General features: G+C 51.5%; 1 protein-coding gene and 1 pseudogene across 1 annotated transcript; both read left to right on the top strand.

Moving 5' to 3' along the window:
- Positions 1-49: 49 nt before the first annotated feature.
- LOC130266910 (zinc finger protein 883-like) lies at positions 50-13,336 on the top strand (annotated as a pseudogene).
- Positions 13,337-15,520: 2,184 nt separating this feature from the next.
- On the top strand, positions 15,521-16,787 carry LOC130266912 (zinc finger protein 892-like). The gene is made up of 2 exons (XM_056516178.1): positions 15,521-15,735; positions 16,397-16,787. Exons 1-2 carry the CDS (start codon positions 15,521-15,523, stop codon positions 16,785-16,787), a joined length of 606 nt encoding a protein of 201 aa, XP_056372153.1.
- Positions 16,788-17,157: the final 370 nt, after the last annotated feature.

Below are 17,157 nucleotides of genomic sequence, written 5' to 3'. Positions count from 1 at the left end.
TCTAAAGTCTGTCAGGCGAACAAAAGGCCTCTTATTTATTACACTCAGCATCGCTGCCGCTGCTCTCGCTGTCATTCCCAGCGCTCCCAGTATCACTCGCAGCGCCGCGCGGGTCGCAGCCGCTCCGACACCGCCCGGGGCAGAGCGCGGCTGCTTTTGGGTGTCGGCACCTGCCCGGGCCGGGCTGGGAGCGGAGGAGGAGCAGGAGGAGCGGGAAGAGGAGGGACACGGGAGGAGCGGCAGGAAGAGGAGGAGCGATTTTGGAACCACGCGCTTCTCCCGCCCGCACAGAGCGCAGCTTCCCCCGGGTGCGGCAGCATCGCCCCCCAAAAACCCGCAGGTGAGCGGGGAGGGAGAGCTCGCCCCAAATCCCTCATGGGGGGTCTCCGGGAGGGTTTTATTTTGCGGTTCAGGGGATGTTCGGATGTTGCCGGAGCCCAAAGCCGAGGCGGGAATGGCCCTGGCGGGATCTTGGCGGCTGCCGCGTGGCGATCGCCCGGTACCGGCGGGAAGGGGGCGATATCGGCTCTGGGGATCCCCGGCAGAGCCGGGGGGGAAGGCGGGAGCCCCGGAGCGGGGAGAGCGCCCAGGGGCGATCCCGGAGCCGGGGGACCCCCGGCAGCCTGGAGGGGTGCGGGAGCTCGGTGCTGAGCGGGCTCCGGGCCCCCGAGGCTGAAAGGGGCGCTGACTTCTCCAGCTGCCCTCGAGCAGCGCCATCATCAATCCCAACGCGCTCAGGCCTTGTTTCTCCCCCAAACCAGGATTTCCAAAACCTTGGATGCATTGAGGAGGAGGAAGAGGAAGATGTCCCAGGAGCCGCAGGCAGGTGAGGAAGAAGTCATTGCCCCTTTCCCCCTGTGTCCTGCTCCATCTCCCAGCCCAGCACGGCCCCGGCTGCAGCACAGCCCTGGGGTGATCTTCTTGCCCTTCCCTCTGGCATGGAGGCAAATCCCATCGTGTCCTTGTCCTTCCTCCCCCAGACAAGGAGCTGAGCACGGACAGCAGGGAGGACAAATCCCCGCGGCACAGCCTCGGGCAAGAGGCCGTTTGCAGCGGCTCCACGGCGCAGGAATGCAACGGGGAGGAAAAGTCCCGCAGATCCCGCAGCAGGAGGGGCTGCAAACGCACAGCCCGGGGATCCCAGCAGGAAAGAGCCAGCCCGGGCCGGGGAGGCGGCCGGAGCTCGGAGCTGGGGCTGCGTGAGCAGCTTCACCGTGGGGAGAAGCCCCACAAGTGCTCGGAATGTGGGAAGAGCTACAGGTGGAGATGGGAACTGACCAAAAACCAGAGAATCCACACAGGGGAATGGCCCTACGAGTGTGAGGAGTGTGGGAAGAGATTCAGCCGGAGCTCAAACCTGAGTCGGCACCGGAGGATCCACACTGGGGAGAGGCCCTACGAGTGTGATAAATGCAGAAAAAGTTTTCACACCAGCTCCAAGCTCCTCGAGCACTATCGCACTCACTGGGCTGAGAAGCCTTATGAGTGTCCTGAATGTGGGAAGGGCTTCAAGCGCAACTCACACCTCGTCATCCACCGGCGCATCCACACTGGGGAGAGACCCTACGAGTGTGATAAATGCAGGAAGGTGTTTCAGGCCAGCTCCACTCTTCTGAGGCACTACCGCATTCACCGGGATGAGAGGCCTTATGAGTGTCCTGACTGTGGGAAGGGATTTAAGGACAGCTCCACCCTCGTCCTGCACCGGCGCATCCACACCGGGGAGAGACCCTATGAGTGTCCCGAGTGTGGGAAGAGCTTCTCACAGAGCTCTCACTTGACCAGACACCAACGGAGTCTCCACTGAGAGAAGCCCTGCGAGTGCCCCGAGTGCGGGAAGAGCTTCGTGCGCTTCTCCAGCTCCATCCCCCAGGGCAGGATCTGCGCTGGATGATCCCCAGTGACCCCCGGTGGGCAGAGCCCCGCTGAGCCCTGGTGCCGCTGATCCGTGTTGGGAAGACACCTGGCTGGGGGCTCCACATCCTCCTGCCTCCCATCCCAGTCCAATTCCCATTCCCGCTCTCCTTCACTCTCCCTGTCCCGTATTCCTTGCCCGGTTGTCGTTCCCATATTCCCAGTCCCATATTCCCTGTGTGTTGGGAAGGATAAGGATTTGAAAGGAAGCTCTCACAGATATGTATGTAGAACATTTACATTTCCTATTCCCAATCCCATTCCCATATTCAAATTTCAATTCCCTGTCCCATCTTCTAAATCCCCATCCCATAATCTCTCCCCAATTGCTATTTCCATATTCCGTGTCCCATTCCCATATTCCCATTCCCTGTTCCTCTTTCCATTCCCGATCCCATCTCCCAGTCCCCATTCCCAGTAGTTGCAATGTGTGACACAGAAGCATCTCTCAGTCCCTTTGAGAGAGTGCAGAATGCCAAATTCGAATTAAAAAACTTCCGAGAAATAAAATACATTAAGCCACGGCAATATGAAATCTAGGTTGGAGCTTTAGTTTTGGTAAGTAGTAATATTAAGTTGCATCGACATGAAGTAGAAGTATAAATCTTAGTTTGAAGTATGTAGAAATATCTCTTAAGTGCCTCAAAAAGTAAAAGTCTTAGAGTGTGGTGCTAAAAACAAGCTGCATTGAGAGCTTAAAACCACAGTTCTAGACTAAAAATAGAGTTAAAATAGTTTTTATATTTCTCAGAGAGAAAACAATGGTGATGTGCACAAGTTAGATATAAGTTTTGGAGTGGAGAACCAGAATTCTCATAGGTTTAGGAGACATGCTTCAGGTTCCTGTTTTTTGATCATTGGAAATTTTGTCAATAAAAATCCGTGTCTTGGAGCCAGAGCTCTCTCTCCCTCCTCTCTTGTCGCTCTCCCTTCCTCCCCCACCACCATCATCACCACTACCAGCACGGGAGAGAAGAAGAAGAGGAAGATGAAGAAGAAAAGAACAGGAGAAGAAAGGCCAGGGAGCATCTGCCTCTGGAGACTCTGCAGCAGGCCGCAGCTTCGACCTCTTGCAGCAGAGAGCTGCTCCTGCTTCCATCGGGACTTTGTGGCAGAGATTGAACAGGGACTGGAGAGCCTTGGGCTCTTTGCCTTTGGAGCCTGACGTGCCTTTCCCAGTGTCCTGGGTCAGTGTTTTGACTGAATTCTTACTTTGCCCCCCTTGGCCATGAAGCTGTCTGCTCCCGGGGGAGGGGCCGCCTGGGCTCGACTCTGTGGACTGGCCTTGGTTTTTTTTTTCCGCTTTTGCGGTGGCTCGCTTGGCTCTGGCTGCTGCTTGCGTGTGGCTTTTCGCTGCTGTAGTAGTAGTTCGTTGCCTGGTTTGTTAGTTAGCTGTTTTTTTTTTAATTTTTTGGCTTTACATTGCTTGAATTATTTGTTTTAGCTCGCTGTTGTTTAAGGCTTGCTGGCTGTTTTTTTTTTCCTTTCTCTCTCTCTCCCTCTCCCTTCCCCCCCCCCCTCACCTCCTGAGGATCAGCACCAGCTCGCTCCGGAGGAACCCTGCGGCCTGCCTCTGGACACCGGCCAAAAAAGCATCTCGTCCTTGTAGTAAAGATCAAATCGTCCACGTCTCTTTTTATCTCTCAGTAAAAATTTTTTTTGTCATCTGAATCTGTGCTGAGAAGTGTTTCCCTTGTATGTGTTAATAAATAGGTTTTTTCCACTTTTCCCCCTAAGTAAAATATTTTTTCTTAAGTCCAGTGGAATAAAAAATTGGAAGTTTATTCCCTGGAAAGCTCTTCTAGAAGTTTTTTCCCTAAGTTTGTCCAAACTAGGACATTTCTTATTTGGTGGCCCGTACGGGGAAGGAGAAAGTGGAAAAAACTTTAATACATCTTGTTTTTAATTTGCCTGTATTGATATCAGTATGTTTTTTAAAGCCATAATGTCTTTTAAATTAAAAGCCTGCCTGTATGTTTGCTCTTTAAAGTTTTTTAAGATCTTAATACCCCTGTGGTCTTTGGGCCTGTTCTCTTACTCAAAGATAGCCCCAGTGTTGTCTCTAGCACGTAGTTTTTTCATAAAAGGGGTATTAACCAAAATACTCATTGGGCTAGGCTTAGTTGTTATGATCTGCCAAAAGTTTATGAAGGTGTTAGAATCCACTTCATGGATGTACAAGTCGTGGTTTGTGTTGTGCACTCAATTCATTAGAGGAGAAGCAAGCAAAGAGGATTTCTTGCCTTTATTTTCCTTCTTCTCCCCTAAATTATTTACATCTCTGTTAAAAAATGTTCAGCTCTCCCTAAGTGTAAAAGAAACCATCTTTCTGGTATTTAATTTAGTAAGTTTTTTCTATACTGTCTGCAGTTTATACAGAATGAAAGCTGAAATTTCTAAGGATGCAGGTGTTACAACCTCTAATTTGGTAGCAAAGCAGAGTAGGAAAAATTCTGAGTAGTGTAGCAAATGAAAGGAACTGGGCCAAATTCTAAAAAAGTTTTCTAAACCTATAATCTGGGATTTTTCATCTAAACAAATTCAAGACCCAGTCAAAATTGCAAAGTACTTAAAAGAAAAGTGTCAGGACAATTCTAAGAAAAAAAAAAATCACTGCAGTGAGCTGGGCTCTGGCGTACGCTTATCAAACCCTGGTAGATAGTGTAGGACAACAAACAAAGTAGAGGGAACAGGGAGATAACGTAGCTACTATTCCAGTTACTCAAACTGCAGTTGACACCTCAAGCTCCAGGACAGGGGCAAAATTAAACAGCAAGCTTCAACCTATGGCTGTGGCTACCAGTACCAAAAGTAGAAAGTGCACAAAAAAAACAAATCGGCCGGGGGAGGATGATGATGAAGAAAATGCAAAAAAAAGACCTTCAACTCCCCTAATGTAAAATCCGAAGCTAAAGTAACTAATGGAAAATCAGAAACTAATAATGAGTCCCTTTCCCTAAAAAATCTTCGTGGTCTAAAAAAAGACTATACAAGGCGACCTAATGAATCCATAATTAGTTAGCTAGTCCGGCTTTGGAATGCGGCAGGTGAGGCAACCATCCTAGATGGCACGAAAGCGAGACATTTGAAATCTCTGTCTCAAGATCCAGTCATCAATCAAAGTATGATGAAGAGAGCTAATCCTCAAAGCCTCTGGTCACGTGTATTAGACAGTGTGGCACAAAAATATCTCTGCGCTAATAACCTGTACATGCAGCAGACCAAATGGAAAACCATTGAGCAGGGAGTCCAACGTTTAAAAAAAAATGGCGGTGACAAAAATTATTTTCTCAGATGACGTAACAACTAAAAATCCAAATCTAGTACCGTGCACACCAATTATGTGGAAGAAGCTTGTGAGGCTTAGACCATCTAAATATGCCTCAGCTCTTGCAATCATAAAACGAGAAGACATATACAAGACAGTGCTTGATATGGCAAAGAAGCTTCGGGCGTACGCTGATGCTGTGCATGGCCCAACGCATGCCAGGATTGCAGCCGTAAAAACACGTTTACAGAACTTGGAGGATAAGTTGGAGGAAAACCATAAGAAGCTAAGAGAAAAAATCAAAGAAAATCTCCTCCAAATCTCAGCTGTGCAAATCAGACGTCCTGGCAGTCAACGCAAACGCTCCTCTGCTAAAAAGAAAAGGTACACCCCACGTGCAAAGTTGTGGTTTTTCTTGCGTAACTGCGGAGAAAACATGAGGAGGTGAGATGGAAAGCCCACAGCTGTTCTGGCACGACGAGTGCGTAATTTGAAAGAAGACAAGGCTCAACAAAAAGGTTCCATCAAAAAGAAAGCAGCTCCAGTCGCCCGGAATCACAGTGCCACGTATGAGAAGGATAATAACGACATGTCCGATTCACTTGAAAAAACTTCTAAGACCTATGCCCCCGTCAAAAAGGATAAACAGGCTTAGGGAGACCCTGCCTCTAGCCAGGGTGAGGCCAGGGAAAACCGAGTGTTTTGAACCGTGTGGATTCGGTGGCCTGGCACATCGAAACCACAGGAGTATGAAGCTTTAGTGGACACTAAATCGCAATGTACTATATTTCCATCAAAATGTGTCGGAAAAGAAACCGTTTCTATTGCTGGTGTAACAAGTAAATCACAAAACTTTACCATAGTAGAAGCGAAAATAAGTCTAACTAGAAGAGAGTGAAAAAAATACCCAATTGTGACTGGCCCAGAGGCCCCGTGTATTTTGAAAATAAATTTCCTTCAAAGCGGGTATTTTAAGAACCCAAAAAGCTTCAAGTAGGCATTTAAGATAGCGACTGTAATGGCGGAAAAAATCCAGCAATTGAACACCCTGCCCGAACTATGTGAAAATCCAATTGCCGTAAAACTCCTGAGGGTAGAGGAGCAGAAAGTACCAATTGCCACTTCAATAGTACATCGTCGGCAATATAAGACAACTCGAAATGCTGTAATCCCGATCCATAAGATGATCCGGGAGCTGGAGCGCCAAGAAGTGGTAAGCAAAACCCACTCACCCTTCAACAACCCCATCTGGCCTGTGCGCAAGTCTAACGAAAAATGGAAATTGACAGTAAACTACCGCGCATTAAATAAAGTCACCCCACCATTAAGCGCTGCTGTGCCGAACATGCTAGAGCTCCAGTATGAGCTGGAGTCCAAAGCAGCAAGGTGGTATGCCACCATTGACATTGCCAATACGTTTTTCTCCATTCCTTTGGCAGCAAAATGCAAGCCGCAGTTTGCTTTCACCTAAAGGGGCGTGCAGTACACCTAAAACCGACTGCCCCAGGGGTGGAAGCACAGTCCCACCATCTGCCATGAGCTGATCCAGGCTGCACTGAAAAAGGGTAAGGCTCCAAAACATTTGCAGTACATCAATGACATCATTGTGTGGGGAAACACAGCAAAAAAAGTGTTTGAAAAAAAAAAAAAAATTATCCGAATTCTCCTGGAAGCCGGTTTTGCCATCAAAAAAAATAAAGTTAAGGGACCTGCTCGTAAAATCCAATTCCTAAAAGTAAAGTGGCAAAATAAAAGACGTCAAATTCCTACTAATGTTATTAATAAAATCACAGCTATGTCTCCACCTACTAACAAAAAAAAGACACAAGCTTTCTTGAGTGCTATAGGCTTTTAAAAAATGCACATCCCCAAGTACAGTCAAATTGTAAGCCCTCTTTACCAAGTTACTCGGAAAAAGAATAATTTTCATTGGGGCCCAAAACAGCAACAAGCCTTCATCCAAATTAAACAAGAGATCGCCCATGCAGTAGCTCTTGGTCCCGTCAGGACGGGGCCAAATGTAAAAAATGTGCTCTATTCTGCAGCTGAAAACCACGGTCTGTCTTGGAGTCTGTGGCAAAAAGTGTCAGGTAAGACCCGAGGCCGACCCCTGGGATTCTAAAGAAAAAGTTACAAAAAGTCTGAAAGTAATTATACCCCAACAAAAAAAAAAATCCTGGCTGCTTATGAGGGAGTCCAAGCTGCTTCAAAAGTAATTGGCACAAAAGCACAACTCTTTCTGGCACCCCGGTTGCCAGTGCTGGGGTGGATGTTCAGTAAGAAAGTTCCCTCCACCCACCATGCCACCAGTGCCACATGGAGCAAGTGGATAGCCCTCATTACGCAGCGCGCCCGGATCGGGAAATTAAATCGCCCAAGGATCTTAAAAATAATTACCAACTGGCCAGAGGGAGAAAGTTTTAGTGTAACAAACGAAGAACAAGAACCAGTAACCCGGGCTAAAGAAGCACCACCTTACAACCAGCTACCGGCAGAAGAAATCCGTTATGCCCTGTTCACCGACAGTTCCTGTCGCATTGTAAAGACAAATCAAAAATAAAAAGCAGCTGTATAAAGCCCTACACAACGAGTTGCAAAAGCTACTAAAAAAAAAAAGGGTCTAGTCAATTCGCTAAACTCAAAGCTGTCCAACTGGCTTTAAATATTGCCGAAAGAAAAAGGTAGCCAAAGCTCTATCTTTACACTAATTCCTGAATGGTAGCCAACACTTTGTGGAGATGGCTGCAAAGATAAAAAGAGACGAACTGGCAGCGCAAAGAAAAACCAATCTGAGCTGCAAAAAAGTGGAAAAACATAGCTACTCGGTTAGACAAGCTACCCGTAAAGGTTCGCCATGTAAACGCCCATGTCCCCAAAAGTAAAGCTAACGAAAAACAGCGAAATAACCATCAAGTAAATCAAGCAGCAAAAATAAAAAGGTTAAAAATAGATTTAAATTAAAAACATAAAAGAAAGTTGTTCCTGGCTCAATGAGCCCATGATGCCTCAGGCCATCAGGGGAGGGATGCCACCTATAAGTAGGCACAAGACCAAGGAGTAAATCTTACCATAAACAGCATTACTCAAGTTATTCATAATTGTGACACTTGCGCTGCCATCAAGCAGGCCAAGCGAGTGAAGCCCCTCTGGTATAAAGGACAGTGGTCCAAATACAAGTATAGGAAGGTTTGGCAAATTAATTACATCACACTGCCTCAAACCCGCCAAGGCAAACGTTATGTGCTAACCATAGTAGAAGCCACCACCAAATAGTTAAAGACTTACCCTGTATCTCACGCCACTGCCCGCAACACCATCCTGAGCCTAAAAAAACAAGTCCTTTGAAAGCATGGTACTCCTAAAAAAATCGAGTCAAACAATAAGACTCATTTTAAAAATAACCTTGTCAACACCTAGGCTAAAAAACACGGTATTAAGTAAGTGTACCACATCCCTTACCATGCACCAGCTGCAGGTAAAGTAAAAAAGTACAATAAATTGTTAAAAACCACCTTAAAGGCATTGGGTGGGGGATCCTTTAAAAATTGGAAGCAGCATTTGGCAAAAGCCACTTGGTTAGTCAACACTCGAAGTTCCACCAACCGAGCAGGTCCTGCCCAATCTAAGTGCCTTAATACAGTAAATGGAGACAAAGTCCCAGCGGCCCATGTCAAAAAATTGCTAAAAAAGACAGTATGAATTAATCCTGCCTCGAGTACAGGCAAACCCATTCAAGGGATTGCCTTTGCTCAAGAACCTGAATGTACTTGGTAAATAATGCAAAAAAATAGAACAACCCGCTGTGTACCTCAAAAAGATCTAACTGTGAGATAAAACAAAAGAAATATGTAAATGTTAAAGGTTTAAGCAAGTCAGAAAAAGTGTTTATATTGTGTTTAATAAGTGTATATCCCAATCGTGAGTCAATGATCACGATATGGAATAAGGGATAGAATGTCCTGGGTTAGTGTTTTGACTGAATTCTCACCCTGCCCCCCTTGGCCATGAAGCTGTCTGCTCCCGGGGGAGGGGCCGCCTGGGCTCGGCTCTGTGGACTGGCCTTGGTTTTTTTTTTTTCCCTCTTGCGGTGGCTCGCTTGGCTCTGGCTGCTGCTTGCGTGTGGCTTTTCGCTGCTGTAGTAGTAGTTCGTTGCCTGGTTTGTTAGTTAGCTGTTTTTTTCATTAATTTTTTGGCTTTACATTGCTTGAATTATTTGTTTTAGCTCGCTGTTGTTTAAGGCTTGCTGGCTGTTTTTTCTTTCCTTTCTCTCTCTCTCCCTCTCCCTTCCCCCCCCCTCACCTCCCGAGGATCAGCACCAGCTCGCTCCGGAGGAACCCTGCGGCCTGCCTCTGGACACCGGCCAGAGAAGCACCTCGTCCTTCTAGTAAAGATCAAATCGTCCACGTCTCTTTTTATCTCTCAGTAAAAATTTTTTTTTGTCATCTGAATCTGTGCTGAGAAGTGTTTCCCTTGTATGTGTTAACAAATAAGTTTTTTCCACTTTTCCCCCTAAGTAAAATATTTTTTCTTAAGTCCAGTGGAATAAAAAATTGGAAGTTTATTCCCTGGAAAGCTCTTCTAGAAGTTTTTTCCCTAAGTTTGTCCAAACTAGGACACCCAGAAACAACTTTACAGCAGCTGCTCTGCTCTTGGCAGATCTAAAGCCACAACCAATCCCCACAGCCGGTCCCTGTCCCCATTCCCTGTCCCCGTTCCCGCTCCCTGTCCCTATTCCCATACCCTGACCCCATTCCCGGTCCCATTCCCATTCCCGCTCCCTGTCCCCATTCCCTGTCCCAATTCCCGCTCCCTGTCCCCATTCCCATTCCCTGTCCCCATTCCCATTCCCTCTCCCCATTCCCGTTCCCGGTTCCCATTCCCTGTCCCCACTCCCGTTACCTGTCCCCATTCCCATTCTCTGTCCCCATTCCCGCTCCCTGTCCCCTGTCACCGGACGCCGCCGCCATCGCTCCGTTCCTCTCACGGCGCTCACGTGACCGCGGCAACCCCGCGACGCTCCCGCCCACCAATCCCAGCGCGCGGTCGCTCCCTGATTTGCATAACCACGTCCTCCGGCCCCGCCCACCGCCAGCTGCGCTCATGGCCGGGCGCTCTTTGCTCCCAGTTCCCTCCCAGCGCTCCCAGTAAGAGCGGCACTGGCAGGGAAAGCGCTCCCAGTTCCTGCCCGGGGCTCTCAGAATCGCTGCCGCTGCTCTCGCTGTCATTCCCAGCGCTCCCAGTATCACTCGCAGCGCCGCGCGGGTCGCAGCCGCTCCGACATCGCCCGCGCCAGAGCGCGGCTACTTTTGGGTGTCGGCACCTGCCCGGGCCGGGCTAGGAGCGGAGGAGGAGCGGGAGGAAGAGGAGGAGCGGAAAGAGGAGGAAGAGCAGCAGCGGGAGGAAGAGGAGGGACACGGGCGGAGCGGCAGGAAGAGAAGGAGCGATTTTGGAACCACGCGCTTCTGCCGCCCGCCCGCACAGAGCGCAGCTTCCCCCGGGTGCGGCAGCATCGCCCCCCAAAAACCCGCAGGTGAGCGGGGAGGGGGAGCTCTCCCCAAATCCATCGTGGGTGGCACCGGGAGGGTTTTATTTTGCGCTTCAGGGGATGTTCGGACGTTGCCGGAGTCCAAAGCCGAGGCGGGAATGGCCCTGGCGGGATCTTGGCAGTGCCGCGTGGCGATCGCCCGGTACCGGCGGGGAGGGGGCGATATCGGCTCTGGGGATCCCCGGCAGAGCCGGCGGGGAAGGCGGGAGCCCCGGAGCGGGGAGAGCGCCCAGGGGCGATCCCGGAGCCGGGGGACCCCCGGCAGCCTGGAGGGGTGCGGGAGCTCGGTGCTGAGCGGGCTCCGCGCCCCCGACGGTGAAATGGGCGCTGACTTCTCCAGCTGCCCTCGGGCAGCGCGCTCATCCCTTGTTTTCCCCCTAAATCAGGATTTCCCAAAGCTCGGCAGCGAGGAGGAAGAGAAGGAGTCCATGAGGACGAGGACGATGTCCCGGGAACCGCAGGCAGGTGAGGAGGAAGTCAGTGCCCCTTTCCCTCTGTGTCCTGCTCCATCTCCCAGCCCAGCACGGCCCCGCCTGCAGCACAGCGCTGTGGGGATCTCTTTGCCCTTCCCTGTGTCACAGAGGCAAATCCCATCCTGTCCTTGTCCTTCCTCCCCCAGACAAGGAGCTGAGCACGGCCAGCAGGGAGGACAAATCCCCGCGGCACAGCCTCGGGCAAGAGGCCGTTTGCAGCGGCTCCACAGCGCAGGAATGCAACGGGGAGGAAAAGCCCCGCAGATCCCGCAGCAGGAGGGGCTGCAAACGCACAGCACGGAGATCCCAGCAGGAAAGAGCCAGCCCGGGCCGGGGAGGCGGCCGGAGCTCGGAGCTGGGGCTGCGTGAGCAGCTTCACCGTGGGGAGAAGCCCCACAAGTGCTCGGAATGTGGGAAGGGATTCAGGTGGAGATGGGAACTGACCAAACACCAGAGAGTCCACACGGGGGAACGGCCCTACGAGTGTGGAGAGTGTGGGAAGAGATTCAGCCAGAGCTCACACCTGAGTCGGCACCAGAGGATCCACACTGGGGAGAGACCCTACGAGTGTGATAAATGCAGAAAAAGGTTTCAGACCAGATCCAGTTTCCTCCAGCACTATCGCACTCACAAGGATGAGAGGCCTTATGAGTGTCCTGACTGTGGGAAGGGCTTCAAGCTCAACTCACACCTTGCCAGTCACCGGCATACCCACACTGGGGAGAGACCCTACGAGTGTGATAAATGCAGGCAAAGGTTTCAGACCAGCTCCAGTCTGCTCCGGCACTATCGCACTTACAAGGATGAGAGACCGTTCTGCTGCTCCAGCTGTGGGAAGGGATTCAAGCAAAACTCTGCCCTTGCTGCCCACCGGCGCAGCCACACTGGGGAGAGACCCTACGAGTGTGATAAATGCTGGAAGAGGTTTCAGACCAGCTCCGATCTCCTCAAGCACTATCGCACTCACAGGGATGAGAGGCCTTATGAGTGTCATGACTGTGGGAAGGGATTTAAGGACAACTCCACCCTCGTCCAGCACCGGCGCATCCACACCGGGGAGAGACCCTACAAATGTCCCGAGTGTGGGAAGAGCTTCTCACTGACCTCTCACTTGACCAGACACCAACAGAGTCTCCACTGAGAGAAGCCCTGCGAGTTCCCCGAGTGCGGGAAGAGCTTCGTGCGCTGCTCCAGCTCCATCCCCCAGGGCAGGATCTGTGCTGGATGATCCCCAGTGACCCCCGGTGGGCAGAGCCCCGCTGAGCCCTGGTGCCGCTGATCTGTGTTGGGAAGACACCTGGCTGGGGGCTCCACATCCTCCTGGCTCCCATCCCAGTCCAATTCCCATGCCCGCTCTCCTTCACTCTCCCTGTCCCGTATTCTCTGCCTGGTTATCGTTCCCATATTCCTAGTCCCATATTCCCTGTGTGTTGGGAAGGATAAGGATTTGACAGGAAGCTCTCACAGATATGTATGTAAAACATTTCCATTTCCTATTCCCAATCCCATTCCCGTATTCAAATTTCAATTCCCTGTCCCATCTTCTAAATCCCCATCCCATATTCTCTCTCCAATTGCTATTTCCATATTCCCTGTCCCATTCCCTGTTCCTCTTTCCATTCCTGATCCCATCTCCCAGTCCCCATTCCCAGTAGTTGCAATGTGTGACACAGAAGCATCTCTCAGTCCCTTTGAGAGAGTGCAGAATGCCAAATTCAAATTAAAAAACTTCTGAGAAATAAAATACATTAAGCCAAGGCAATATGAAATCGAGGTCGGAGCTTTAGTTTAGGTAAGTGGAAATATTAAGTTGCATCGACATGAATTAAAAATATAAATCTTTGTTTGAAGTATGTCGAAATATATCTTAAGTGCCTCAAAAAGTAAAAGTCTTAGAGTGTGGTGCTAAAAACAAGCTGCACTGAGAGCTTAAAACCACAGTTCTAGACAAAGTAAAAATTGAGTTAAAATAGTTTTTATATTCCTCAGAGAGAAAACAATGGTGATGTGCACAAGTTAGATATAAGTTTTGGAGTGGACAACCAGAATTCTCATAGGTTTAGGAGAAATGCTTCAGGTTCCTGTTATCTGATCATTGGGAAATTTGTCAATAAAAATCCGTGTCTTGGAGCCAGAGCTCTCTCTCCCTCCTCTCTCATCACTCTCCCTTCCTCCCCCACCATCATACCAGCACGGGAGAGAAGAAGAAGAGGAAGATGAAGAAGAAAAGAACAGGAGAAGAAAGGACAGGGGGCATCTGCCTCTGGAGATTCTGCACCAGGTCGCAGCTTCGACCTCTTGCAGCAGAGAGCTGCTCCTGCTTCCATCGGGACTTTGTGGCAGAGATTGAACAGGGACTGGAGAGCCTTGGGCTCTTTGCCTTTGGAGCCTGACGTGCCTTTACCAGAAACAACTTTACAGCAGCTGCTCTGCTCTTGGCAGATCTAAAGCCACAACCAATCCCCACAGCCGGTCCCGGTGCCAGTCCCTGTCCCCATTCCCGGTTCTACTCCTCGTCCCTGTCTTGTATTCTGGCTCTGGGTCCCGTAGTCCAGGTCCCCGTTCCCACTCCAGGTCCGGAATTGCTGCATTCAGTCCTGATTCCCTGCCCAGTCCCATTAGCGGTCCTTTTCCCCATTCCCGTTCCCTGTCGCCATTCCCGGTCCCCATTTCCGCTCCCTGTCCCCATTCCCGCTCCCTTTCCTCTCTCACCGGAAGCCGCCGCCATCGCTCCGTTCCCCTCACGGCGCTCACGTGACCGCGGCAACCCCGCGACGCTCCCGCCCACCAATCCCAGCGCGCGGTCGCTCCCTGATTTGCATAACCACGTCCTCTGGCCCCGCCCACCGCCAGCTGCGCTCATGGCCGGGCGCTCTTTGCTCCTAGTTCCCTCCCAGCGCTCCCAGTAAGAGCGGCACTGGCAGGGAAAGCGCTCCCAGTTCCTGCCCGGGGCTCTCAGAATCGCTGCCGCTGCTCTCGCTGTCATTCCCAGCGCTCCCAGTATCACTCGCAGCGCCGCGCGGGTCGCAGCCGCTCCGACATCGCCCGCGCCAGAGCGCGGCTACTTTTGGGTGTCGGCACCTGCCCGGGGCGGGCTGGGAGCGGAGGAGGAGCGGGAGGAAGAGGAGGAGCGGAAAGAGGAGGAAGAGCAGCAGCGGGAGGAAGAGGAGGGACATGGGCGGAGCGGCAGGAAGAGAAGGAGCGATTTTGGAACCACGCGCTTCTGCTGCCCGCCCGCACAGAGCGCAGCTTCCCCCGGGTGCGGCAGCATCGCCCCCCAAAAACCCGCAGGTGAGCGGGGAGGGAGAGCTCTCCCCAAATCCATCGTGGGTGGCACCGGGAGGGTTTTATTTTGCGCTTCAGGGGATGTTCGGACGTTGCCGGAGTCCAAAGCCGAGGCGGGAATGGCCCTGGCGGGATCTTGGCGGTGCCGCGTGGCGATCGCCCGGTACCGGCGAGGAGGGGGCGATATCTCTGGGGATCCCCGGGGGAAGCGGAGCCCGGAGCGGGAGAGCGCCCAGGGGCGATCTCGGAGCCGGGGGACCCCCGGCAGCCTGGAGGGGTGCGGGAGCTCGGTGCTGAGCGGGCTCCGCGCCCCCGACGCTGAAATGGGCGCTGACTTCTCCAGCTGCCCTCGGGCAGCGCCACCATCAAACCCAGCGCGCTCATCCCTTGTTTTCCCCCTAAATCAGGATTTCCCAAAGCTCGGCAGCGAGGAGGAAGAGAAGGAGTCCATGAGGACGAGGACGATGTCCCGGGAACCGCAGGCAGGTGAGGAGGAAGTCAGTGCCCCTTTCCCTCTGTGTCCTGCTCCATCTCCCAGCCCAGCACGGCCCCGGCTGCAGCACAGCCCTGGGGGGATCTCCTTGCCCTTCCCTGTGGCACGGAGGCAAATCCCATCGTGTCCTTGTCCTTCCTCCCCCAGACAAGGAGCTGAGCACGGCCAGCAGGGAGGACAAATCCCCGCGGCACAGCCTCGGGCAAGAGGCCGTTTGCAGCAGCTCCATGGCACAGGAATGCAACGGGGAGGAAAAGCCCCGCAGATCCCGCAGCAGGAGGGGCTGCAAACGCACAGCCCGGGGATCCCAATAATAAAGAGCCAGCCCAGGCCGGGGAGGCGGCCAGTGCTCGGAGCTGGGGCTGTGTGAGCAACTTCACCATGGGGAGAAGCCCCACAAGTGCTCGCAGTGTGGGAAGGAGATCGGTCTGTTAAGCAACCTCATCAGACATGACAGAATCCACACGGGGGAACGGCCCTACGAGTGTGGGGAGTGTGGGAAGAGATTCAGGTGGATATCCAACCTGATCCCCCACTAGGGAATGCTTAAGGATGAACGGCTCCACGAGTGTGGGGAGTGTGGGAAGAGATTCATAGACAGTACACAGCTGAAGGTGCACCAGCGGATTCACACTGGAGAGAGGCCCTACGAGTGTGGGGAGTGTGGGCAGGGATTCAGGCAGAGCTCAGGCCTGGCTAAACACCAGATGAGCCACACTGGGAATAGGCCCTATGAGTGTGATAAATGCAAGAAAAGGTTTGTCAGAAGGAGCACTCTTCTGAGTCACTATTGCTCTCACACGGGTGAGAGGCCTTATGAGTGTCCTGACTGCGGGGAGGGCTTCAAGCAAAACTCTGCCCTCATTGCCCACCAGCACATCCACACTGGGGAGAGACCCTACTGTTGCCCGATGCCCCAAACAGAACACAAACTAACAGAGTTAGTTTATGCGGTGCTTTATTCAGGGCCCGGGGAAACATGCGGACTAGCGTCCAAAGTCAGGATCCCGCAGTTCCCTTTTTCCCTCAGGTTTTTATACCTTTTTACAAAGTGGTCTACTTGCAAAAGTACACATTCTTCAAGACAATACAGATACATAAATCTTGTAGATATCATTCCTAAAAGTTATAAATTCTGCATGCTTGTCTACTCAGAACTATAGGCTACCCCCCTTAATCCCCCTTGCATGTTTTCCCATCACCAGAACTCTTTATTTATTATTATACTTTAGCCTTATCTTGACAGTTTCTAAATGTTCTATATGCTCTACTAATTCCTTTGACTATTGTTTTACAAGGCTGGTTCCCAGGGCCTGTCCGAAAACTACAGTTTTCTAAGCCTTAGCATGACTACTACTATATCTACATTAGTCCTTCTTCTCATTATTTCGGTATCACTACGAGTGTGATAAATGCAGGAAGAGGTTTTACACCAGGTCTAGTCTCCTCCTGCACTATCGCACTTACACGGATGAGAGGCCTTACGAGTGCCATGACTGCGGGAAGTGCTTCAAGCGAATCTCACACCTCAACACCCACTGGCTCACCCACACTGGGGAGAAAGCCTACGAGTGTGAGAAATGCAAGAAGAGATTTTGGACCAGCTCCACTCTCCTCGTGCACTGTCGCTCTCACACAGAGTTTCGGCCCTTTCGCTGGTCCGACTGCGGGAAGGGATTCAAGGACAGCGCCACCCTCGCCGGCCACCAGCGCGTCCACACCGGTGTGACGCCCTTCAAGTGTCCTGAGTGTGAGAAGAGCTTTGCATACCACAGCAGCTTGAGCAGACACCAACAGAATCAGCACTGAGAGAAGCCCTGCCCATGCCCTGAGTGCAGGAAAAGCTTCGTGCTAATGCCTTAAAGTCCGAAGTTTTCTGTTCTGTTTTTCCCTTGTGCTTTATGGTGCCGAAGACAAAATAGTCAGATTCTAGCTATAGATCCTCTTCAAACTTCAGGCCCTAAGCATAAAGAATGTGAGAAGAGGAGGGCAGGCCAGCCAGGAGGCGAGGAGGATGACACAGTTTGAGATGATTAATTGGATGGTTGACTCCTGTATGCAAATGGCCTGAAGTCTATAAAAATGTGAAATGGTGTGAGCAATTTCTCTTCCACCTTGGAGCCATCCAGGCAGGACAGGGGCCACACTGTGGCACTGGTACTGCCAGGGTGTGGCCTTT

This window comes from Oenanthe melanoleuca, unplaced genomic scaffold (assembly GCF_029582105.1).
Source record: "Oenanthe melanoleuca isolate GR-GAL-2019-014 unplaced genomic scaffold, OMel1.0 S333, whole genome shotgun sequence".
In the NCBI taxonomy this organism is placed as follows: Eukaryota; Metazoa; Chordata; class Aves; order Passeriformes; family Muscicapidae; genus Oenanthe; species Oenanthe melanoleuca.
Note: the sequence above shows the minus strand (reverse complement) of the source record. Positions and strands in the feature narration are given on the sequence as shown.